Here is a 25,087-nt window from a genome sequence, read left to right on the forward strand (position 1 = left end):
TCAGAGGAGAGTTAGCAAGGCGAAAACACAGTGACTCAAAGAAGGTAGAAACAAGAAACAGGCCTCCCGGTGCAGGGCAGCCTCTCCAGCAAGCGGCCATTCCCAGGCTTGCCAGTCTGTCCCCTTCTGTCATAAAAGCCTTCTTCCCCCGGGAATATCTGTGAGTAAGGCTGTCTGGCCAAGAAAGTATAAATATGCTAAATATAAAAAGCTGATTTTGAAATTAAGAATATTGGGCTCAAATAACTTCCAGCTGGATGCGGACTCCGTAGCAAGCTACAACCACGAATGCTCTCACTTGTCATATAGGCCAGTCAGTATCCAGTTTGGGGGATCACTGGCCTTTACTGTTCATTGACACTGACCTCCACTGATGCCCATGGCCCTCTTACAGGTTATGCTTTGTCAGGAGTCTAACTCCCACTTAGAAGATGAGGTATGTAAGGATTCATGACAGCAAGGAAAACAGCAAGCTTCGGTGTTCTATACTTCGGTTGTGGCCCAGCCAATACTGTTTCGTTCTGCCGGATTGGGTGCTCTCTAAGGCAGCTCCTCCCTGGCTCCAAAGGCACTGACTGGACCCACAGGAAGCCCGGAGAGTTCAAAGCTATTTTTATGAAAGTAAATGATACTATACAATACTTCCTTTTCCTCACAGTCACAGCCAAAACCCATTTGATGCCAAGAGGAAATAGACGTTCCTCAAAGCACTGTGAGTCCAGGTGTCAGGTAGCAGCAGCTGCCGGAGCCACTGCCACCCCTGAACTCCAGCACAAATATTTGCCGTGGACTCTCAAGTCCATAGAGATGTGACTTTGGGTGACAGAAGGACAACAATGGGCAGCATTACAACTCCTGAATGCATGAAAGTCATAGACCTGAGGGACCCGTGATGTTGACTCTTCACGTCACTCTGACACCTGAAAATTCACCCCACCCCCACCTCATGATGGCACCGAAAAGAGCAGAGAGAAAAGGGATGCCAAAGAAAGTGACTCTAGGCTGTGGATTTCATATTCAAGACAAGTCAGCAACAGGTGTGTGGCTGTGGAGAAATAGAAAGTCTCAAAGTGCCTTTCACCTCAGCAAGGCAAAGAGCCAAGCACAGAAAGCCGACATTAGTAGATGAATCAATGAAGTCAGATGTGAAAAGCGCCATCCTCCTGCAGCCACACCACACACACCACAGTGTAAGTTCTCCCGTGTAGCCGCTTAAAACACACTTGACCATAAAATAGCCGAGGCACTCGTCATCCACCAGGCAGCATCTTTAAGGCCTAGCTGCTGGCACATGCTGAGTAGGCAATCCATAGTCACCTAGTGAGTGAGAGTGCATGGGACTGAAGCAAGAGGGGAGCAGAAAATGCGCTCCAGAATAAAGACAGCCAAAAGGTCACCCCCAAGGTAGTGTATAAATGTCATTTTTAAAGGACATGGAGCTGGAGGAACTGGAAAGTGGGGTGACTCTTGGTGAGGTCGGGGTGAAGAATGAAACCAAAATAGATTGAATAAAATTCTCAAACAATAAATAAAAATATTTTAAGTTTCTGGGTTGCTTTTTGTTTGTTTTTCCATTCTCCCAAAAAGAGAACCAAAAATTGGGAACCAGTGACCGAGGGCAAGAGACATGACTGGGAACACAGCCTCCCCAGAGAGAGCTAGTTTGCCAGCCCTTGGGCTAACAGCGCAGGGCAACTGTCATCAGGAAAAAGCCAGGTGACAAGTCACAGCCTTCTTCTTCTAGGTTTCGTTCCTTTCACTTTGCCTTTGGAGAGAACAGTTTCCACCTTCCACTACAGAATATACAAAATAACTTTTGTTGTGTATATCCCATGCAAAAAAAAAAAAAACAAAAACAAAAAAAAACAAAAACAAAAAAAACCCTAGGCTTAGCTGTTTGTGACATAAGCAAGGAAAATATAAGTGAGAACAACACAGTGTCTAAATGAAACTGTTTGGTGAGAAAGAAAAGCTGTCAGAGAAGCTGCTGTGGGAGGGCGGGTCCACAGCTCCCGTATTTGGAATATGAGGGGACAGAAAGGTCACAGAGGGAGGCCAGCCTAGGAGCTCAGCGAACTCTGCCTGGGCTATACAGAAAATCCTGGTCTCAAAAGAACAAATACAAAGAAACAATAACAACAACAAAATCTGACAGTATGAGTGGAGAAAACCGGATATGAAGTTGAGCCCTCAAACATCTGTTACTGGGATAAAGGAACACTATCAGCGTGAGAACATCACCACTGGTTACGCAAGTTAAAGGGTTTAATTGGAGTAAATTATAATGATATTAATTATAGAAATACAGTGTCCGTATATGAATACGGTCGTCGGCACATGGACAAGAATAATTCGGCAACACCATCAGGCCAGGTCAGAGAACTAGCTAATATGTGGGAAGCAAATATAAAATATTACGAAGTATGATTGTATCTAAAGAATCTTGCCATGTCATTTTCTTTGAAACTGTTAATTCCCCTTTTGTTTATAACAATTACTCCAAAGAATATTTCTCTGTTCCCTGTGTTTTTAGATTTTTTTTTTTAATACTTAACTTTTTCAAACAGTTCCCTTAGAATAACCCCACTGAAGTCATACCCAAGGGTCTCGAATAAGATCATAGAGGAAATCCTTGGTGCCTACATCAGAATGGTCTCAAATGTCAAGGAATAAAGAGTGCTTTTGCTTCTTGAGTGACGTCTCTTTGCTCCTTCATCCCCAGGATCTATCATCCCAAGGACAAAGCGCTGAGAACAAGACCTGGGAGGCCAAGAAGCCTGAAGTAAACAACACAATTAGCAACTGTGGCAGGTGCCCTGAAGCAAACCAACAGGCACACAACAGAGGATTACAGCAGAATCCACTCTGGAAGGGAGTCAGGACAGAGGTGCAATGACCAATCCCAGGATGAGGAGAGGGAGCCAGTCAAGGGCTAAGGACCAGCACACCAGACAGGAGAGGGAGACCATAGAGGGTAGTAACCATGGAGACAAAGGCTGGATGAAGCAGTGGACAGAGAACAGGCACATTACAAACAGGAAACCACCACTTCACCACGTGATTCACGGTCATGCATGCTTCACCAAAGATATGCCCTCACCCACATATTCCCATAGACCTGGTATTCTTCTAGACTTTTCTCTGACATCTCAAAAACCCACCCTTTGGGAAACATTTTTTACCTGATCTTCCTCGAGGCACGAGCACCCTAGTCTGTGCCCCATGTGACTGCTGCCCCCAACCTAGTACACCTCAAGAACCTGCCTCTTACGGCAGGGCTGCAGCTCAAAGCGTGTAAGCAGGGATCCTGCCGTATTTATGTTTTCAAGAAGCCCACCACAAAATGTAGCACCAGCAGAGATTAAACAAACAAATCACTAAGAAAACAAGCTGAGAAGAAACAGACAAGTTAAATGGATAACAGGCGTGGGTGTTTTTTTTCAAGATGTCCTTGTTGGAGACTTAGTGCCACTGTTAATCCCCTTTACCCACCCACATATGATGTGGGGTTTGGGAGGAGCTAGCAAGATTCTTACCCAAACATGATTCTCACAGAACGGACAGCTCTGGGCAAGCCTTCCATCTAGACCAGCTGCAGAGCCTAACCCCTCCACACACTCAAGAGACAGGCAGTAAAAGGCAGACCAGAAGGACAAGAAGTCTGGTCAACAGAGTGAATTGCAGTCCCGAGATGTTTTTTAATAACTGACAGTGTCAAATCCTTCCTTTAAAACTGACACATTTCAAAGTTCACTACAGGAACTTTGTTTGAAACACTGTCCGGTCATCTAAAAACCAAAATCATTTAGAATCTGTCATACCAATTATTTTGTCAGACCGAACCGCGCCTCCATTTACTTTCATTGAACAAAAATGTCCAAGTAACCACACCATTCCAAACGCGTCTCCTTCACCTGTCTGTGACTCTCTGCCGGCTCCATCTGAGGCCACGAATGTCTCTTTCATTTCTCCCCGGCTCAGCATGCCCTCCAAATGTGGTTTCAATTCCCAAGCCAGCAGTGTTCTGAGGAGTCGCAAAGATATGTGTCCCCCTCGGCTGGAGGGAGACCTTGCTTTGATGCAGTCAAATTGGAAAAACAGGGCCAAAGTATACCTGGAGTGAAGAGAGATGAGTCCCTCCCCAACTGCCCAGACCAGAATGGTTGCATTCTTGCCTCTGAGCAGAGCCCAATCCTGGTGTGCACCTCAGAGCCTCTGCCAGGCATTGAGCCTGTCGCCTTAAAAACTCAGACTTGTGACAGCCCTTATCTGCCTCGGCCAGCAAAGCAGGCATTTCTATAAACACCACAGTGCTAATGGCTCAGCAAACAGAAAGGCAAGCATATCCCCCCCCCCCCCCCCCCTTACCTCTCCCTCTCCTGCCACCTTAGGCTTCCCTGTACATTCAAGCCAAAGGCAGACTGACTGGCTGGGGAAAAAAAAAAAAATTAGGAAACTTCAGACCAACAAATACTTTTCTCCCAGTTTTCTAAGTCTTGCAAGAGAGCTTCTTACAAATTTTGCAATCTGGTCTCTCTTGGTTTTGCAATTAAATGTTTAGCCCCTGGTAATCCATATGAATCCCTGAAGCTTTTAGGGAATCCATCTACTAAACTACTAAATAATACATGCTCTCCAACTGAAAGGTAAAGGACTCCTGTTTCCTCAGGAAACATACTTCAGGAGAAATACTGAGTAAAATGCCAAGTGCAGCGTGGCCAGTCTCAGCGCACAGCCCTGAGCATACTTCATCCACAATTGCTGGCTCTGTGCTGGCCCTGTACAAACCTGGCAACCCTGAAGTACTGGATCTGATGAGTCCTTTAAGGAGGTTTTCCTTAACTTCCACAGCCTATCTCAGCTGCCTCAGGATTCACCTCAGAGCACTGAGGAATAGGTACCGACTGGGTAACTAAGCAACCATCTGTATATTGCGATATCAGGGTTGGATTTTTTTCCCCTGCTACTGGGTACATTCAACAGTCCAGACACCATGATGGCTGAATTCTGTTGTTCGTGTCTGGTACAGAGTGTAGAGTAAGTTGCAGTCACAGAACAGTCGATTCCATGTAAAACAGTCACCTCTGTTATACAGGTTTTCTGTAACATTTGGCTGCCATCGCCAGGCTCTGAGAAAATTAGCTTGCACTTGATATTATCATCTTTATCCTGGGTTATCATCTGGCAGGAAATCCATGAATTCAGACAGAAAATAGAAAGTGGTATTCCCACTAACTTCTAATGGGAATCTATATTGCCTTCCATTGTGATATGAGATCATAAAAACACACTACACACACAGAGCTGGGAGGTAGCTCAGCAGGTAAGATGCTTGCACCATTGCTGATAACCTCAGTCAGATCCCTAGAACCCACATAATGGAAGGAGAGAAAACCAACTCCTGCGAGTTGTCCTCTGACACACACACACACATTTAAAAAACAACAACTCCACATTTTCACATTACCTTACAGCTAGATTGAGTACTTTGAAAAATACCATTTGGTTCAGGAAAACATAGTGGTAAGAGCCATTAGAGTGTCCCACTAAAGGCGCTGGCTCAGCCTTTTTAAGCACTCTGGTAAATGTGTGTCAATATAATTGGTTTCTTTTACAGCATATAAATTTTATCTTGTGCATTTAAACTCACCTATCTGGCTTCACCCAACTGCTAAAATGGTCCAAAGGGAAAGAAAGGGATGACGGGAAAGACAAAGAAAAACCTAAATACCCTAACCACCATAAGAACGACACACACTGGATGCACCAAGAAACATTTGCATTTTGTTTTTAGTGGCCTGACCATATTTTCACTCACTCTAAAAAGCAAACAGATTTTCCTAAGAACAATTCACCCCTGAGCCATGAAGACCATAGTTTGAAGGAGGTTCCCAGGCATGCACATAATCTGTTCCTCTCGCTTCCCCGGGTCTTCTCCGCTTCAGCTTTCCAAGTGGAGATCTGCCCTCCCTTATTAGCCGTAGTGACTCTGAGCATCTATACAAGCTGACTAGGAATAGCAGAGGCACCAGCAGCATCTGACCAGGGGCTGCTTTAATCAGCCAGTGCTCAATGCCTAGAGAACACCAATAAGAAAGAGTTTAAATAAGAATGTAGAGACCTGGGTGGAGTTTGAGAACCAGGGCACCATCCAGGCTGTGGACTCACACAGGAAAGGTTCCCAGAACACCCCCAAAATCAAATTCTGCCATGTCTCCTTGGTGACCAATTGCCCCTGGATGCATAATCTAGGCTGTTCGAAATGAGTGTTCAGTGCAATACTTCTGTAACACAGAGTTAACACAGGTTCTAGCCAGTTCCACTCAGCACCTCCCATTCCGTTCAGTAACTTTCTCTATCACTCAGGCTAAAGGGAAAATAACAGGAGGGAAATGACCCCTATATCCTCTTTTTCCTCACCCAGCACCCTTGTCTCTGACTCTTAAACTCCAAAGCTAGCGTAGTCAGCCTGCTACAGGTGTCTCATACCTTCCTAATAGTCACAACTCCACCTCAAGCTGCACAATACAGACAGAACCTAAATTATTTTTAAAAAAAAATGCAAACGACCAGTATGCTCATCTGAAGATGTGTAAACTAATGAAGTTTTCTGTTTTTTGGCACAAACCTACCAGACTGCTGTCTACAGCAGGTAAGATGTAAACATATAAACAAGTATACACACACACACACACACACACACACACACACACACACACACACACACACAAATAAGGTGGAAAACAATTCAAGCAGAACATTCAATGTCAACCTCAGACCTTCACAGGCAAGTGTACATACCGCATGTGTGCACATGTACAGACACGCTCACTCACACACATGCATATACAAATTAAACAAGAAGAAGAATAAATAAACGTCCCTAAGTTTTGCTTTCTTCAGTTCACACTTTGGAAGGATCTAATAGTCTCCACATGTCTGGACTTGAGTTCTGTTTGAGGACAGTGGCCAAGAAAGGAAAGGTTCTCATGACCCCAGAGGCCAAAGACGGAACTTTCCTCTTTTCTTTTTTGTCTGTTTTGGGTTTTGTTGTTGTTGTTGTTGTTTATTTACAGTTGTGTTGTTATTTTTATTTGTTTCTTTGTTTGGCACATGGCTTTGCTCTGTACCCTAGGCTGGCCTCACTCTTACTGTTAATCCTCCTGCCTCAGCACCCTAAGTGACGGGATTACACCACACTAGACCATACTATGAATAATGTCAGCTATTAACTGTTGTTTTCTACATGATTACAGTCAATTGGAAATTTGATTGCAATATTTACAAAATGATTCCACAGAGAGAGAAATTCTAGTTACAACATGAAATGATCCTTCCTCTATTTTCAAACGTGAGGCTTGACTTTAGTCACTGTTTTTCAATACGGCCAAATTATAGCTGTTATTTTAGAACCTCAGTACAGAGTCACTTTATGTGCATAAAATCCCAAATTGTATTAAAATTTTATCAAAATGTTAGTACAACTGATCCCTGGGAGTGTAAACCAAGAAACTCAAATACTTACTAAATATAAACTTACTATGAACTCACTAAATAATCTGTAACTGTTCTGAGAATAGTAAGAGAAAAACAACCAAAACCAGTTCTGTAACCCCAGTGCTCGGCTGTCTGTGATGCCCCTAACGCAGAGAACAGTTTGTTTATGATTTTTTTGAAAGCAGTAGTTATTTCCTGTCTTAGACATGAATGTTTCTGAGAGCCACACTTTAAAGGGAAAATTTAATTCTTCAAGGCCAACGTTTGGACCAGAAAAAAACTTCAAAGCTGGATACTAGCATTCCACCACAAACCCTGTGATACTGTGGCTATCAGAGAATAGAAACTTCTTAAGTTGCTTTCTCTGGCTGTAATAAAGTATCAACAATAATTTAAAGAAAGGAAGATTTATCTGGGCCCCTTGTTTTAGAGATTTCCGTTCTTAGTCTACTGGTTTGCATACTTTGGAGCACATACACGAGGGCACACAGGGAAGACCAAAGCTGCTCACTTCACAGTGGACAGGAAGCAAAAATCAGACAGGAAGGAATCCCAGCATCACCTTCAAAGACAACCTCCCTGCCTCCCTGACCTAACAACTTCCTTCCTCAAGGCTCACCCCTAAAATCTCCAGTTTCTAACAGTGCCATGGGCTGACGATGGGCCTTATGGCCTTTAGCCCTTTGAGGGCCTTGCGGAGCTGAACCATTAACTATGGTAAAAATGAAACACTGAAGCATGTGCAAGCATGTTTAATATGATGAGCCAAAGGCAATGAAAATGATCAGCTGATTCAAGGCAGCTGCACCCTTACAGCCCTTTGCCAGAGCCAGCCTGTTAGACTCAGTCAGCATCTTCCCAGGCCTGTCTCCATTAGTGTCAAAGGCACGCCTCCATACAGAAGAAGCCCAGTAAGTAAGGCATCAATGAAACAGGAGGTGTTGGGAATGTACTTAATAGACCCAGGAACACCAGGTCAGGTAAACGGTCCCAGCACTCAACGATGCATATGCTAATAGCAACCACCTGTTAGCCGCTTCCACCAAGTTGTGACTGGAAGGACTGGAAAGCCCTGGCAGACACTAATTTCCCTCTATCATCCTACTTAGCAGCAACTGTCCTGGCCACAGAGTAAGCCCTCTCTTCCTCACCCTCCTGTCCCCTCAAGCCGCTAGAGAAGGAAATCTCATAAGAATGCTATGGTGTAAATGTCTGATGCTCAAGCACCTTCTAATCAACTTAACAGTCTATTTCATAAAGACTAGCAAAATACCTAATTATAATTAATAATACAATTAATGTTAATAACCAGTTGCTGTCTCCATGATTATTATTACACTCTGGCCTGAGTCCAGTTCTTAAAAGATGTTCCATTGTTGCCCATCAACAGCCTACAGAAAGTAAAAATGACATAAAGAACAGACAGAAGTGGTGGCACGTATGGTTCAGGCGGTAAAGCACTAACCACACAGGCCCAGCAGCCTAAGCCTGATCACCAAATCGTGTGTGAAAACGCCAGATGCAGGGCACACATCTGTAATCTCAGCGCTCCAACAACTGAGATAGGACCATAGAGCAGAGTCATCTGGAAGTTAGGCTTAGAAGCCATCCATCTTGGATCTGAGACAGGGACTGCCACTGGGTCTTGGGGACCTGACTATCAGTCTAACGATGCTGAATGACCAAAAGCTTCAAGGATCCACCTGTCTCCCTCAGAGTTAAGATTACAAGTGTGCACACCGCCCTGGCTTCTTCTGTGGGTGTTTGGAATCAAACTCAGAATCAGAAATTGCAATTTTAGATACCACGAGATTTGTTGGGTACATTGTGTGTACCCAAACTCAGAATCAGAAAATTTTTACTTTTAATAAACCGGAACGAAAAACTTAGGCTAGTTACACACAATGTACCCAACAAATCTCATGGTATCTAAAATTGCATAAGGCGGTGCGCTACGCTTCCTTATTTACAGTGGAGATCATGGAGACCGGAAGCAGAAGGATGCTCATAGCCACGGCATCTCAAGGAATGACTGTCTACATCCCAGGACCACGGAAATATCTCGGGAAACAATTTGAAGCAAAATTTGAAGCCCTAGGTGTGAAAGTCTCTGACAAAATGAAACATGCATGTGCAGAAACCCTAGCGAGGCCAACAACGGCGTGTGTAGGGAGAAAAACAGACCTACAGTCCAACAGCCTGACAGGCACACCTTATACCACACCCTGAGAAGAGTGAAAGTCACTTAAACTGCAAAAAACAAGATAGAGTAGTGAGAAAGTTTTACTTAAATTCAAAAGATTTCTTTTTCCAGGACTTTGTCTCATGCTCACTATACAGTACAAAGGAATTAAAATAAGCAACACTTTGTTTCTTGTAAAGAAACAGGAAGGAAAGGAAGGAAAGACAGCTTTAAGAAGGTAATTCCTGGGAGAACTACACTATGTCTCATCAATTATGGCAGCCTCCCATGAGGTCAGAACAGTGGCCAGCAGTGTGTGTGTGTGTGTGTATATGTGTGTGTATATATGTGTGTGTGTGTGTGTGTGTGTGTGTGTGTGTGTGTGTGTGTGTGTGAATACTAAAAGCAGAGTACCCAAGTCAAAAGTAAAACTTGGAAATGAGATAACAAGGTTTTTCTTACTTCTGTTTCTCTCCTCCTCCCCTCCCTCCTCCTCCTCATATTTCTCCTTCCCCTCCTCCTCCTCTCCTCCTCTTCATCCTCCTCCTCTTCTTCATCCTTTTATTCTTGTTCATATTCTTCTTATTCTGATTCTGATTCGGAAAACACACAGACTTGAGGTTTGGCACAATAAAAGAATCCCATCTGGAAGCCACATCCCAGGAAAGAAAGAATATAAAGCAAAGCCATTTGTTGACTGGCTGGCCACCGTGTTTTTCACCTTTAATCCCAGCACTCGGGAGGTGGAGGCAGGTGGATTTCTGAATTTGAGGACAGCATGGTCCACATAGCACGTTCCAGGCCATCCAAGTCTACCTGCTGAAATCTTGTCTCAAAAGTCCAAAAAGTTCATGGATTGAAAGAGGAGGTTCACACCTAACTGTGGAAACAGACCTATGAGAAAAGGTCAGGTATCCAAGGGTTCCCTGAAGGGCCAGTCTGAGAGCTGCTTTAAAGGATGTTTTGGGGAGCTGGAGAGATGGCTCAGTGGTTAAGAGCACTGGCTGCTCTTCCAGAGGTCCTGAGTTCGATTCCCAGCAGCCACATGGTGGCTCACAGCCATCTGTAATGGGGTCTGATATTTTCTTCTGGTGTGTCTGAAGACAGCTACAGTGTACTCATAGAATAAATAAATCTTTTTTTAAAAAAAGGATGTTTTGATATCTTTTTGACTTTAACTTAGAGTGACAAGATACTTATTTTTTTCTCCGTATTTTCATTGGTTTTTCCCTCATTTTCAAAATCATCTCTGCAAAAATTTAGAATGTGAGTGGTGACAAAATCTGAGTAATTTCTATAAAGAAAAACAACTGTATCTTTCCCACAGAATTAGTGACAGACGTAAATGAGACAAAATGTCTGGAAAGGCTCAACTCCTACCTAGCTCTCTCCGTCCCTTGACTTTTTTTTTTTTTTTTTTTTTTGGGGGGAAATATTTTCTCCCTTTAAAATAAATTTTTCCCACAGGCTAGGCATTTAGCAAGCAATCACTCAAGTTCCCATGTTCCCAGATCTTACACTGTAAATAACTGGCTAAAGTTTTAAAAGTTAATATATCTCCAGATACTTCCCATAAGAAGCACTGACATTGGCTAGGACTCCTAGACTCATATATTACATAAAGTAAAAGATTAACAGATTGTGTTTAATTATAAATGAAAGTAATGTAAATGAACATGGCACTAATACAGAAACCCATAGATTAGTGTGCTTACCCTCTAATTGCCTAGACTTTCTTTTAACATAGGTGCATATCCCAACTCACAGAGTTCACTGTGATTCAACTATATGAGGTCAGTAAGAGCCACCAAGTACCATGTATATCTAAAAAGGAACCAATCATCTCCCCCTCCTCCTTCCTCCTCTTCTCCCTCCTCCGCCTCATCTTTCTCTGTTGAGGCCCACACTCTGCCTCAACACTTTGGTGCTAAGTGCTCTGGTCAAGAGAGAGAGTGTGGATCTTGGGGCAAGAGACTCGAAGAATGGAGACAAGACAGGGTGTGATTTAGTCTCTTCTATTTTCTCAAGTCTCTCTTATTGAAGGGAATTCTGAGGTATTTATATGCTTTTGCCACGTGCCTTGTAGGCGTGTGGATACCATGTGCCTTGCAGGTGTTGATATGACGTAAGCCTTACAGGCGTCTATATCGTGGACAGCACGTGCACCGCAATGCCTTGCAGGCGTGGATAGCACATGCGCCTTATAAGCATATATGGTGTAGATAGCACGTGGACAGCACGTGAACTGCATGCCTTGCAGGCGTGGCCACCAAGTGCACCTTGCAGCTGGGGGCAGTAAACAGCAACACAAAATATGTGGGATATCAGAGTGTGCTTCAGCTGTTGTAGGCTATTGAAAACCAAATCTTTCGTCAGGGTATATGGTTCCAGATGGCTGCAAAGATGATCTAGCCGCTTTCTGCTAAAATTGGCTCCCAACATTTCTCTTCCTCCTCCTCCTGCTCCTCCTTGTCTTTCTCTTCCTCCTCCTCCTGCTCCGCCTCATCTTTCTCTTCCTCCTCCTCCTGCTCCTCCCTGTCTTTCTCTTCTTCCTCTTCCTCCTCCTCCTCTTTGTCCTCCTCCCTACTGTTCATTTTTTTTCTTTTAATTAATGCTGGGGGATAGAATCCAGAGCTCTGCTGGACAAAGCTACACTGAGCTACAATCCCAGTCCCACAGCGGAATCCTCTTTCCACTGTGTGTATGTCTGTGTGTGTCAGTGTGTCTGTGTGTAATTTGCACACATGTATGTGCCTACACTTGCCCGTGTCGGATGTATGCAGAGCCCAAAGAAAGATATCAGAAGTCTTCTTTATTCCTCCCTACTGTACCTTTTGAAGTAGGGTGTCCCACTGAACCTAAGGCTTGCCAGTTTAGCTGCCAAACTCTACCTGTTAGATTCATCTGCTGTAAGTCTCCAATGCTAGGGTTACAGGCACACAAGTTAGCATACTTCAGTTTTTGATGCTGTGATTATACATCACGGCCAGAAGCAACTTGGGGAGGAAAGGGTTTACTCCACTTTACAGGTCCACCACCTGTAAGGCACAGCAGAAGCCTGAGCAGAAACTATAGAGGAATCCTGCTTAAAGGCTTGCTTCCTCTGGCTTGATCAATTGGCTTTATTGCACAGCCTAAACCCACGTACCAAGGGATGGCAGTGCACACAGCGCGCTGGGTCCCCTGCATCAATTAACAATCAAACAATCAAGAAGATGTCCTGCCCCCAAGAACTAGAAAGACAGCTTAGTGGTTTAGAGCACTTGTTGCTCTTACAGAAGACCCAAGTTTGGTTCCCAGCACCCACATGGCAGATCATGACCATCAGTAACTTCAGTTACGAGGGATCCAGTGACCTCTTCTGGCCAATACATGCATGTGGAGCCCCTACATACGTGCTGAGGAAACACTCATACACACAAAATAAAAATAAATCAATTTTTAAAGAGAGGGAGGAGAGAGTTCAAAAGAAAGAGATGGATGGATGGATGGATGGATGGACGGATGGACGGATGGATGGACGGACAGACAGACCCACGCAGACCACCACGCAGACCAATTTGATGGATGCTATCCTCAATCAATATTCTTTCTTCCCAGGTATGTCAAGTTAACAAAAACAACTAGCCATCACATAGATCTTGCTCAGCTTACACATGGGTACTGGGGATCCAAACCCAGGTACTCTGGCTTTTATGGGGAGCACTTACCCAGTGAGCTATCTCCCCGGTCCTTTCCCTTCTCCCTCCCCCACCCTCCCCTCACCCCTGCACAAACTTGAGAAGAAAGTGAAGAATGAACTACTTGGGAAGAACGTATTCTGAAACACCTTAGCTGCCTCTTCCATTTCAGAGGAAGAAGTACACCGGGAAGGACCTGATTAGGCCAGCACTGGGACCAGTCTGAAATGATCATGAGCTCCCAGGGCCGCTGTGTTCTCACCTGTCAAGTGGCAATACAACAGCTGTTCCTAAGACCATGGGTGATCCCCAAGGACATTGGCGTCCACAAGTGCTTTCTTTTCAGGCAGGCTCCTGCTGGTGCCTCACTGTCTGAACTCATGCATGGCAGGCTGGCCCCTGCTGGATTGCTTTCTCCGGTGGCAGGTAGGGCTGAACTCCAGCTGGCACAATGGCATTAACAAGGACATGAGAATGCCCACAGTACTGTCTCTCCTGCAGGGCTACCTTGTCCAAATGTCTACTGAAAGGGAATGGCTTGACCTACTATTCTCTAAAACAGAACATCGAACGCAGAGCGGGTGAGCAGATTAAGGGCCTTTGAGTACAGCAATTCCAGGTGAGAGTTCACCGGCCCCAGATGGTGTCACAATCTCAGTCAAGCCAAGTCCTCTCTTCTACCCACACCCAGCCCCAAAATCTGAGTCCCTCCACTTGGCCACCTTCTTACCATAGCTGCCCACACTGCTGTGGACTCTGCCACAGCACCCTGACCTATTGCCCTGCCAGGCCTCAAGGAGTGGCCACAAGGTGCAGACACAAGGCAAAAAGAGGAAGATGGACAGACAGGCTAAGGACCTGCCTCTTGTCCTGTTTTTCCTCTGGAAACAAGATCACAACAGACAGTGACAATTGAAGGCCCTTTTCTGCCACACTTCTGTGCAAAAGCCACCTTTCCACCAAGCAGGCTTACTTTCCAAAGTCTCCAACAAGCAAATCAGAAACTTTTGATCACAAGGCAAAATGCAGGGACGATGGCTCAATGGTTGAGACTTGCCTAGTAGGTGGGAGACCCTGAATTTGAGCCCCACCAGCACCACCAAAGAACTAAGGAATATCAATGTAAACATAACTGATTTCACAAAGCAAGGCAATTGGACATCGTTTTACCAAGGGAGGCTGGGTAAACCTCAGACCCCTTATCTGGTTTGGGGTTTGGTTTTATTTTGTTTTAAGGGAAAGGAATGCCGGGCGGTGGTGGCGCATGCCTTTAATCCCAGAGACAGGCGGATTTCTGAGTTCGAGGCCAGCCTGGTCTACAGAGTGAGTTCCAGGACAGCCAGGGCTACACAGAGAAACCCTGTCTCGAAACCCCCCCCCCACCACCACCAAAAAAATAAAAGGGAAAGGAATAAAGTCATAACACAAGCTGGCTGTCACCCAGCTGCACCCATAGTCCCAGTTCCAAGAGTTCTAGAAAGGAATCAAGAGTCTATACCGTGGCCCCAAGTTGAAAGAGGTGTCTGCTCCCTGGTCAAACAAGTACAGTTCTACAGGCTAGACCCTCATCAACAAAGGCTTGTCATGTGCTCATCCCTGAGACAGCTTAGAAAAAAGTATCCTGGTCTCTTCCAGCCAGTGACTGGAGGAGGTGGACGGGAGAAGCCACTGCTCAAAGAGAGACCGAGGAAGCCAGCCATGCTACAGGAGTGTCCTGGCTCTCTCAGGACTGGAGCCATCAGGCACATTCTTAAGCCTTGATTAGCAGCTTTTCACTTCTAGATTTTTCGAAGTGAATCTAGTGTTCACTCCCAAGCCTGGCTCACTCTAGTCTGGGCAGGATGCCACTGAATCCCATGGCCACTCAAAGATTTTGGTGTTTTTTGTCTTAAGCTGTTGAGAACCCTAAGTGACTATTCACCAGCTTCTTTCCCTGTCCTTTCCCTCCCTGTACCTCTATTAAAGTGACACTCTGTTTAATTTCAAAGTTATGCTACTCCAGATGGATAAATAAATAATATGCACACTCTAAATAAGTACGAATATTAATGAAAGGAGGATATTAAGAAAGTGGCTCGATTGGAGAACTGACATGATCATTTTTCTTTGTAAAACAAGAAAGAATCCTTGCCCTAAACCATATATGTTAGAGGCCTTCCTTCTGACCCTTTCTTCCCCTTCTTGACCCAGAGCGATGTCAGAATCTAGCAGACACACATCCCAGGCCCAAGCACACAAACCCATGCATCTCGTTCTATAGTATGGACTCAAGTTCTACAATCTGCTCAAATGTGCCCTGTACTCACTGGCCAGGGCTGGACCACACCAATGCTTCCAAGTAGGTGAGGGCTGATTGTTCTTTGTTGTTTTGTTTGTTTTATTTTGTTTTGTTTTGCTCTGTTTTAGACAGGCCCCACTAGGTAGCCCTGGCTGACCTGAAACTCACAGAGATCTGCCTGCATCTGCCTCTCAAATGCTGGGATTAAAGGTGTATACCACCACACCAGCCTGATAGGTGGTTTAGGGACAGAGAACATGAAAGTCAAAGCAGGTGAGCACAGGTGGATACGAAGTCCCTCTTGGGACAGAACTGAGCCACCAGAGGGCAAATCCCAAAGCCAAGGGTCAGCTCTCCTGGTGCCATGCTCGGGCACAGAACTCAGATGAAATGAAGTTTAATCAAGCCTGGCTCACTAACTTGCAAGTATATTTGTTATTTTTCCATTCTCTTTCTTCTTTGCATCAGAAATCCTATCTCCTGCAACCCCCAGGTATAACTGAGCACATGGCTCTCATGCCACAAAGCACATTCCTCAGCCTCCCTTGCAGATAAAAGAAGCCATCTGAGTTAGCTATGGCCATAGCAGCCACCTATTCCTGCTGTCCTTCAAAAAGGAAAATGACTTCTGTCTTTTTAAATTCCCCTTCTGCCCTGTTCATGGACTGTACAACTTGGACAGAGAAGAAGGACTGGAAAACAGGAAAGAACCCTGGGGCTAAAAAGACGATTCAGTGGTTAGAGCACACACAGTTCTTCAGGACAGGACTTCAGTTCCCAGCACCCATATTTGTGGGCTCACACTCAACTCTAACTCCAGGACAAGCAGATCCCAACCCCCTTTTCTGGGCACACACTTGGTTCACATAAACTCACATAGGCACAGGTACATACACATAAACAAACAGACAAACAAACAAAGTCAGGTTTAAAAAAAAAAAAAAAAAAAAAAGGAAGAGGGAACCCTGGGTCCTGAGAGACACTGCCAAGCACAGCCACGTCTGCTCCCTGCACCCACGAAAGCTGACCAATAAGATGAGAAAAATTAATGATATTCCTATCTGAGCCACTGCATTTTAAGGTTTCTTTGTCACACAGTTTAAAATTTTCTCTACCTAATGCATTTGCATATGATCTAAATCAACCACTTTTAAGTTAAATTTAGCAGATAACACGTCGATAACAGACAACTATCGGGATCACAGCTGAAAGAACAAAGCGCCATGCCTCATCTGGCAAGAAGCAAAGAAAAGCAGGGAAAAGAAAACCAAAACCGTGGGGGAGGGACACTGTAAGAAGCAGTCATGATTCCCAACGTCCTTCCAGAAAAAAAAAAAAAAAAAAACGTGTCAGGTAAATAACAGAAGAAAAAGGTAAAAAGAATTTTACATGCAAATGAGTCAGAGCATCCAAAGTCCATGAAGAGACCTGAAAGTCCTTAGTCTTTCTTAGATGCTCTTCTAATTTAAAGGCATCGAAAAGAAACAGGAGGGGTCCAGGGTAACTGCACCTGCTTATACCCCAGTACTCAGGGAGCAAGAGGAGAAAGAGGCTTGAACTACAGCAAGACTCTGGCTCAAAACAAACAACAATGGGCTGGAGAGAAGATGGCTCAGCAGTTAAGAGCACTGACTGCTCTTCCAGAGGTCCTGAGTTCAATTCCCAGCAACCACATGGTGTCTCACAAGCATTTGTAATGAGATCTGATGCCTTCTTCTGGTGTGTCTGAAGACAGCAATAGTGAGTAAATAAATAAATCTTTAAAAAAACGACAACAAATCTAGATTATATTGGACATATAAATTTGACCCTCAGAACCCACATGACAAACTTCACGAAACTCCACGAAGTTGTTCTCTGACCTCACACGTGTACATAGCATCCTACCAAAGCATATGCATACGCAAACAGGGGTGCATGTGCCACACACACATCCACACGCACACACACACACAATTAATGAATACAATTTTAAAGTTATTTAATAATCTAGGCATGGCTATGTGTACCTATAACCTCAACATGGGGTGACAGAGATAAGCAGACACTAAGAGGTAGGTGGTCAGCCAGCAGAGCAAAACAGGAAGTGTTTGGTTCATTCACTGAGAGACCCAGTCTCAAGGGAACAGGACGGAGAGAGAATGGTCTCATCATCATTCTCCAGCCTCGGCAAGCACCAACACACACACACTCACTTGCATACATGCAGCGCGCGCGCGCGCGCGCCCATACACACATACATGCACATACACTCACTTGCATACATGTACCAACACACACACTCACATACATGCACAGAACACACACACACACACATACATGCATAGCACACACAAAAGCCATACATTTAGCGGGCAGTTCACTCTGCTTCCTGCCCAAAAAGGAAGAGTGTGTGCCTGCAACCATGATGTTCTTAAGAGTTCATAGTGTGGAGATCCTGGAAGTCACTGAAGGTCACATAGTGGCTTGAAGTAAAGAAGAAAGACGGAGCCAAACAGACTATTTAAAAAAAAAAAAAAACAAAAACAAAAAACAAAAAAGAGGAAGGGAAGCTGCAGAAAGAAAGTAAAGGAAGGGACAGGAGAATACACTGGATAGAGCTGAACATGCCCTCAGCAAAGCTGCTCCCCAGCAGCGGAAAGAGGAGCAGAAACTGCACCCCAAAGGGTCAGCCAGGTGCTAGACAAGCTGTCCCCTCCCCACCCACCCACCCCCAGGACAAGCAAGCCTTCAGCCTTCACAAGACTCAAATCCAACCTGGGTTCTTGGTGACAGTGATCTCTCCAGGACAAGTAATGGCAATAAATCCCATTTGGTCACTCTGACTGCCCCAAAGTGTCACAGCTGGGCCCCATCTCCAGAGAGGACCTGTTATTAACAGCTGCGCTCCCCTGGAGGCCTGAGAACATAGAGTGGTTCCAGGTAAGGGAGTTTCAAGTTGGTATCCCACATCCCCAGGGTGAGGAATGGTCCAGGCATGGGGCCTGGATTCTGCTGGACTGTAGGATGCAGCTGGCAGAAGGCTGCCCAAGCAGGAGGCTAGAAAGAGAGAGCTCCCACCCTTGATAGGCAGGAGCAGATCTCATCAACGGAGACTAACTCTGAAGTCTGATAACACTGAGCCGGAGGTCACAGGTGGGTCAGTCTCTGGAGTTTATGATCTATCATTGCTGGAGAACCCAGGAACTCCAAAACTGCAGTGACTACTCACACTCCAGCAACAGGAGCCATTCCTCCAGCAGGGAGATCTTTACTCATGGGAAGTCTTCAGAATATGAAGGCATGGGGTGTCTGAGGACAGGGACTTTCACCGTGTGTCATGACAAAGCCTCAGTTCATACCAGTGAATGTCTGTGGTGTATACAATCTACTGGACTGCTGGGCTGAGTTTCCCTTTACTTGGGGATAGATGGCATCGGGGACAAAGCGGAGCAGAAGGAAAGAGCTGAGCCCACACAAGGGCCTGCTCTGGAAACAATTGTTGCATATAAGGAATAAACTGTTCCATTAATCTGGAACCACAATCTACTACTGCAGTCTAAAAAACCAAAACAAAGACTCAGCTCAGCATTCGGATTTGACAGATACGACTTCCATTTCATGTTTGTCCAAAGAATGGCTTCATTCAATTTTGCTATGAAATGTAATCACTAATAATATATGGAGAATGATTCCTTGAAAAAAAAACTGAATACACAGAAAAAAGAAAAGAACAAAGTTTGGTCCTCTACATGTAGAGACGACCTATGACGACGGTTGCTTCTCCACACACTTGCAAAAATTAGAAGACAGCCCTTGGCTAGAAGTCCAGCCACCCAGTGAGTACAATCTGGGATCGTGAGGAAGAATAAAAGAACTTACCCAGCACAAAGACATGGGTGTGTACAAAAGAAAGCTACAGAGCTGAAGGAAGCACAGGCCACCAGCAGACCCTTGGCCAACACACACTCAGCATCAGCAAAAATCGTGAGGAAAGTCAGAGGCTCAGCTGACCACGGCAATGCCACCCCCCACCTGATTTCAATGTTCAAGCTCTCGGAAAGAAACTGCTCCAGTACTTCATCCTTTCCTATGGCTCTCAGCTTTCTTCTGATTCTTGCAATGCCCTTTCCTTTTTACAACGCGTTCAGATGTCCTGGCCAGAGCTGCCCCACGCTTGGGGGCCAAAATGTCCCGGACTGCTCTGCTGTTCCAGTCCGAGGGTCATGGTCTAGCAAGAGAGAGTGGGAGGGAAGAAGGGGAAGAGACACGAAGAATGGAGACAATGTAGTCAAGTCTCATTTACTGACTCCCTATTGTCTCCTTTGCAAGAAAATCCTGGGTATTTATGAGCACAAGCAGGGGAACATAGCTGAAGACTCTTTACCACGTGCACCATGCAGCTGGGGTCACTAAACAGCAAAACAAGATATGTGGGATAAACAAGATGTTTATCAGAGTGTGCTTCAGCTATTGTAGGCTGTTGAAAAACAAGTCTCTTGTCAGGGTATATGGCTCGAGGTGGCTGCAAAGTTGATAGCTGCTTTCTGCTAAAAGTCAGCTCCCAACATTCAGAAGTTTGTTGTTTTTTTTTTTTTTAATTATTACATATCTTTATAATACATAAATACATACTGTTATGGCTTGTATATATATGTTCATCCCAGGGAGTGGCATTATTAAAAGATGTGGCTCTGTTGTTGGAGTAGGTGTGTCACCATGGATGTTGGCTTTAAGGCCTTAATTTTAGCTGCCTGGAAGTCAGTATTCTGCTAGCAGCCTTCATATGAGGATGTAGAACTCTCAGCTTCTCCTGCACCATGCCTGCCTGGGTGCTGCCATGCTCTCACCTTGATAATGGACTGAACCTCTGAACCTGTAAGCCTGCCCCAAATATATGTTATCCTTTATAAGACTTGCCTTGGTCATGGTGTCTGTTCACAGAAGTAAAACCCTAAGACACATACATAAATAGCAGATATTTGAAAAACAATTTTTTAAAAGTAGCTAAGAACTCTAGAGCAATGACTCAGTCAATAAAATACTTGCCTTATACACTCAAGTCCCTTAGTTGTATCACCAAAAGGATAGAGTTCAAGGGAGGGAGTAAGGTAGGAGGGAAGAGGAGGAGGAGGAGGAAGACAGAAAGCCAGGCATTACCAGGCATACACTCATAATACCAGGAGGCTAATGACATCAGGCAGACAGGCAGATATTACCAAGGCTCACTGACCAGCTAGACTACTAGGTAATATCCTGGCCACGGACAGGCTTTGTCTCCAAAAACATAGGTGGACAGCACCTTAAGAACAATACTTGAGGTTGACCTCTGGCCTCAACAAACTGAACACACCAGAAGATAAGGCAAAATGCTCATGAGTTAATTAGCAGAATTGATACTGCAAAAATGGCTGTATTCGTGAACGAAATCTCCAGATACAATGTAATCCCTATCAAAGTTTGAGTAACATTCTCTACATAAATAGAAGAAGCAATCATAAACTCAAATGGATGCACAAAAGTCCCCAAACAGCCAAAATAATCTTAAAGTACTATGCTGGCTATATCACAATACTTGACCTCAAATTTTACCGCAATGCCATGTAGTCATAAACAGAATAGAAGGCCCCGAAACAAACCCGACAGCCATAGTCACCTCACACCCGACAAAGCTGTCAGAAACACATAGTGGTGAAAAGACAGCATCTTAAGAATTGGCACTGGGAAAACTGGATGTCTACATGTGGGAAGATGAAACTAGAACAAAGATCAAAGATGCATCTAGGAAAAAAACTGGCAGGCTGGTGTAGAACTTACTATGTAGGACAGGTTGGCCTTGAACTCACAGAGATCCACCTGCCTCTGCCTCCCAAGTACTGGTATTAAAGCATGCATAAGGGGGGTGATGTGGGTATGGGGTGATGCATGCCTTTATCCCAGTACCTAGGAGGCAAAGGTAGCAGATTATCAAAGCCAGCTTGCTCTATGCAGTGAATTCCAGGACAGCCAAATCTATACAAGGAGATCCCCTCTTAGAAAAACAAAAAAAGAAAAAGAAAAAAAGAAAAAGCACGCCTGGCCATGTGGTAAGCGGCTCCGCTCTCGCCATTACAAGGTGGCGCTTGGCATAGGCATTGCTTGAGAGAAAAGACAACTCCTTATATGGAGTTGTATGGACTGAGAGGTATGGTTACCCGATCACCCCACCTCACATCATTGAGAGTGGCCAATCACCAGTGACTTCCTGGCAGCTGCTAATAGGATGAAGGCAATGCTTATAAGGGGCTGCGGGAGCTGGGGAGGGGAGAGAAGAGAGAGAGAAGAAGCTCGCTGTACAGGGATAGCTGAATAAACCGCTTGAAGAACACGGTTGCCATTGCCTTATTCCGCAGGTCAGACATGGGTAGTGACATGGCCAAATTGTGATGCCAAATAAAAATTAAGCAAATCTGAGACTAAAGGGCAGTGTTGGCAACCACTAACATCCTTCCAATACACTGACTCAGTCTTCATTTCATGCCTGGCTGTTGAAGAAAGCAAGACACGGGCCATCAGCATCAGGGGAGCTCAGTCAAAGGCTGACATAAAGCAAATCAATCAGTATATAAAGGTACTATAAAGATCTATCTGATATCTGCCTCAGGGATTACATACTTGTTAGAATAACTAAAAATGGCAATTTGTGTTTTCACTCAACATATATTTCTAGCAGACACTGGGCACCAAGAGCTTCTTCATAGCAGGGATCCAACCAGACAAACCGCCTTCTCTGCTGCCAGCCATCAGCATTCTGACAGACACAGTCGCCACATGTGACACGTCACTTCCGGAGTGGCAGATGAGAAAAGGAAGCAGAGTACCATGGTGGAGGATGCTGTCCTAGGGAAAGTCTGATGTTTGAAATGGGTTGTCAGGCAAGTTTCCAAAGATGGGAATTAGTCACAGAGTTGGAAGAGCAAACAGGAAAAAACCCCTGATCTAGGAGACACCTACTTACACAATGAGGAAAGAAAAAAAAAAGTGCAGGTGAAGCCTGAGACTTACAGAGCTCTGTAGATCACCTAAAGATCTTTAGCTTTCATGAGAAACAGAACAGGAACTTACTGTAGAGTTATATGGCATGGTCTACTGCTTTGAAAACAATCACTTTACCATGGGGGACTTTAGCTTTAGTGTCTTGTCAAGTTTCCATTGTTATAAGAGATTACCTGAGGCTGGATAATTTAGGAAACATAAAGGTTTATATAACTCATAGTTCAAAAGCTATATAAAATAGTATGGCACTAGTATCTGCTGAGCATCTGGTAAGGACTTTCTTGTTCCATCCTAACTCAGTGCAGGGCACTACATCATGAGACAGAGTAGGCCGGCAAAAGAGAACTCACTATAACAAATTGAATGCAGTAATACAATGCATCCCTGGACAATCCATTAATTCACATATGGATGAATCCACCTTTGAAGACTGAATACTCATGCTCGTGTTACTTCCAAAGACCCCACTTCAAACTTCAAACTTCAAATCAGTTGCATTGATTTGAGGTTTAAGTTTCTCCCATATGAAATTCAGAGAACAATTCAAACAATAGCATGAGCATCATGGGGTTCTGAGATGATGCTATTGAGAGCATCAGGGGTTCTGAGATGATGCTACTGAGAGTCAAAATAAGATGGTGACTGAAAACTGACCCCTGGAGAAACGACCTGTGGATTTACAACATGGAGATTTCTAGAAGCCTGACAGCCCAGCAGGGGTGGTCCATGACCTGAGTGATTCTAAGACAGAATGGGACCAGTTGGGACGTGCAACTGTTGGTACATAAAGCTCTTAAGAAAATATTTCTCAAGATGAAGCAGATAGAATCAGATGAAGGCCCATTAAGAGAGGGAAAAAAAAACTAAAACCAGGTTTGTCACCTGATGGGATCCATAACCGAAGAAATGGCAGGGATGAAGATAAGAGGAGAAATATACCAAGTGAAAGCCATGAAGACGCCACATACAGAATGGGGCTAACCTTGGAAGACACCACATACAGAATGGGGCTAACCTTGGGTTTTGGCTGGTCCTGGTTAAGAGCAGATGAAGCATTAGAGAGAGTTGCAATGTCCTTAGGACAATGGTTGGCAACGTCACCAGCTGAGAGTTGAGATGAAAAGGGTGAACGTTTGAGGAAACCACATGAAATAAACATCCAGGAAACTGTGGACGGTACTCAGCCATGCAGCATCAAGGTCCCCTCTGTGGTCACAAGGGGCACTTGGATAGAACTGGAACTCCGTGACGTGAACCAACTACCTTCCACTGCATGGAAGATCATCCAGGAAGACGAAGAATTCAGTGCAAGCAAGGAAGCAGCTCAACACGCACATGATGGAGCAGAAAAGACAAGGAGGCACATGCGAAGGAGGAACACTGACAGCGGTAGGATCGATGATGATGCTTCGGGGGTCGGAGACTGCTGGAAATATCCAGCATGGGAAACAGAAAATGAAATACACAAAACTAATAGGATGGAATCCATGGGGCGTGGTCAAGATCAGGATTAACCTCCAGGGTAAAAACAAAGACAACCAAGAAGAGAGGATACTGTTGGGAGGATCATCCAAGTTTATAGTAAAGTGAGTAAAGCAAGAGTGAACTCTTAGAAGGCAGTGCTGAGGCAGGGGATTACTGGGTGACAGAAGGAGCTTGAATGTGAAATGATCCTGACTGGCTCCAGGACTTGAACACTTGGTCCTCAGCTTGTGGTGTGGTTTGGGAAGGTTATGAAACCTTCAGCCTGGTTCTAAAGCATTATCAACCCTCTGTGCTAGGTTGCCTACTTCCCTGTCAGTTACCCCGAGATACCACCTGCCATGTTCCACCTGGACAGCACTTACTCCAACAAACCAGCCTTTATAGCCAGTCACCCACAATTCACCTCCCCATGGCAACTCCTTCCTTCTCTCTCCTCCCTCCCCCTGGTCTCTCCTCAGACCCCAAACCCTGCTACCTCTCTTCGCCAGCTACAAGCTGTAGGCATCTTTATTCAAACAATAGTTTTAAATTAAGGAGCAAGGTTTGCACAAGAAAATCAGGAAAGAGGATTCACTTGTCTTGAAACAACTAGACCTTGTGATACAGAATTTAGATTTACAATACTTAGCATCTGACCAAACCTGGACAACAGGTGGGCCTTGTTGTTAGCTGGGCCATACTTCCTAGTGATGCTCAATTTCCTGAATGGGGGAGATGCAAACAAAACTCTTTCTCCCTTTTGTTGCTGTCGGGCAGTTCAATCAGAGACACAAGAAAGAAAGAATGAGACAGGAAGGCAGTGACATCTCAACAACATGCTTTAGCTGGAAATTTGAAATGTATAATGGAGATGCCAACTGGAAGACCTGGTCTAGACGTGAAATGAGAAGCCAGGACACACTGCTTCTCTTCCCCTGTGGCGTGACCATGGTAAGAATGAAGCCATAGGAA

The 25,087-nt window shown here is 44.7% G+C and overlaps 1 protein-coding gene across 5 annotated transcripts in view; it reads right to left on the reverse strand.

The window, feature by feature from the left end:
- Nucleotides 1-25,087, reverse strand: part of Utrn (utrophin) — a 493,014-nt gene that overhangs the window by 442,149 nt on the left and 25,778 nt on the right. The window contains exon 1 of one of the 5 annotated variants that reach the window (XM_076926861.1): nt 3,915-3,999. The exons of the other annotated variants lie outside the window; for them this stretch is intronic. Within the exon in view, the coding sequence (XP_076782976.1) occupies nt 3,915-3,984 (70 nt within the window). The 5' untranslated portion in view covers nt 3,985-3,999. Of the gene's footprint in view, nt 1-3,914; nt 4,000-25,087 lie in introns of those variants that run through there. 5 annotated transcript variants of the gene reach the window in all.

This window comes from Arvicanthis niloticus, chromosome 28 (genome assembly GCF_011762505.2).
Source record: "Arvicanthis niloticus isolate mArvNil1 chromosome 28, mArvNil1.pat.X, whole genome shotgun sequence".
Taxonomy (NCBI): Eukaryota; Metazoa; Chordata; class Mammalia; order Rodentia; family Muridae; genus Arvicanthis; species Arvicanthis niloticus.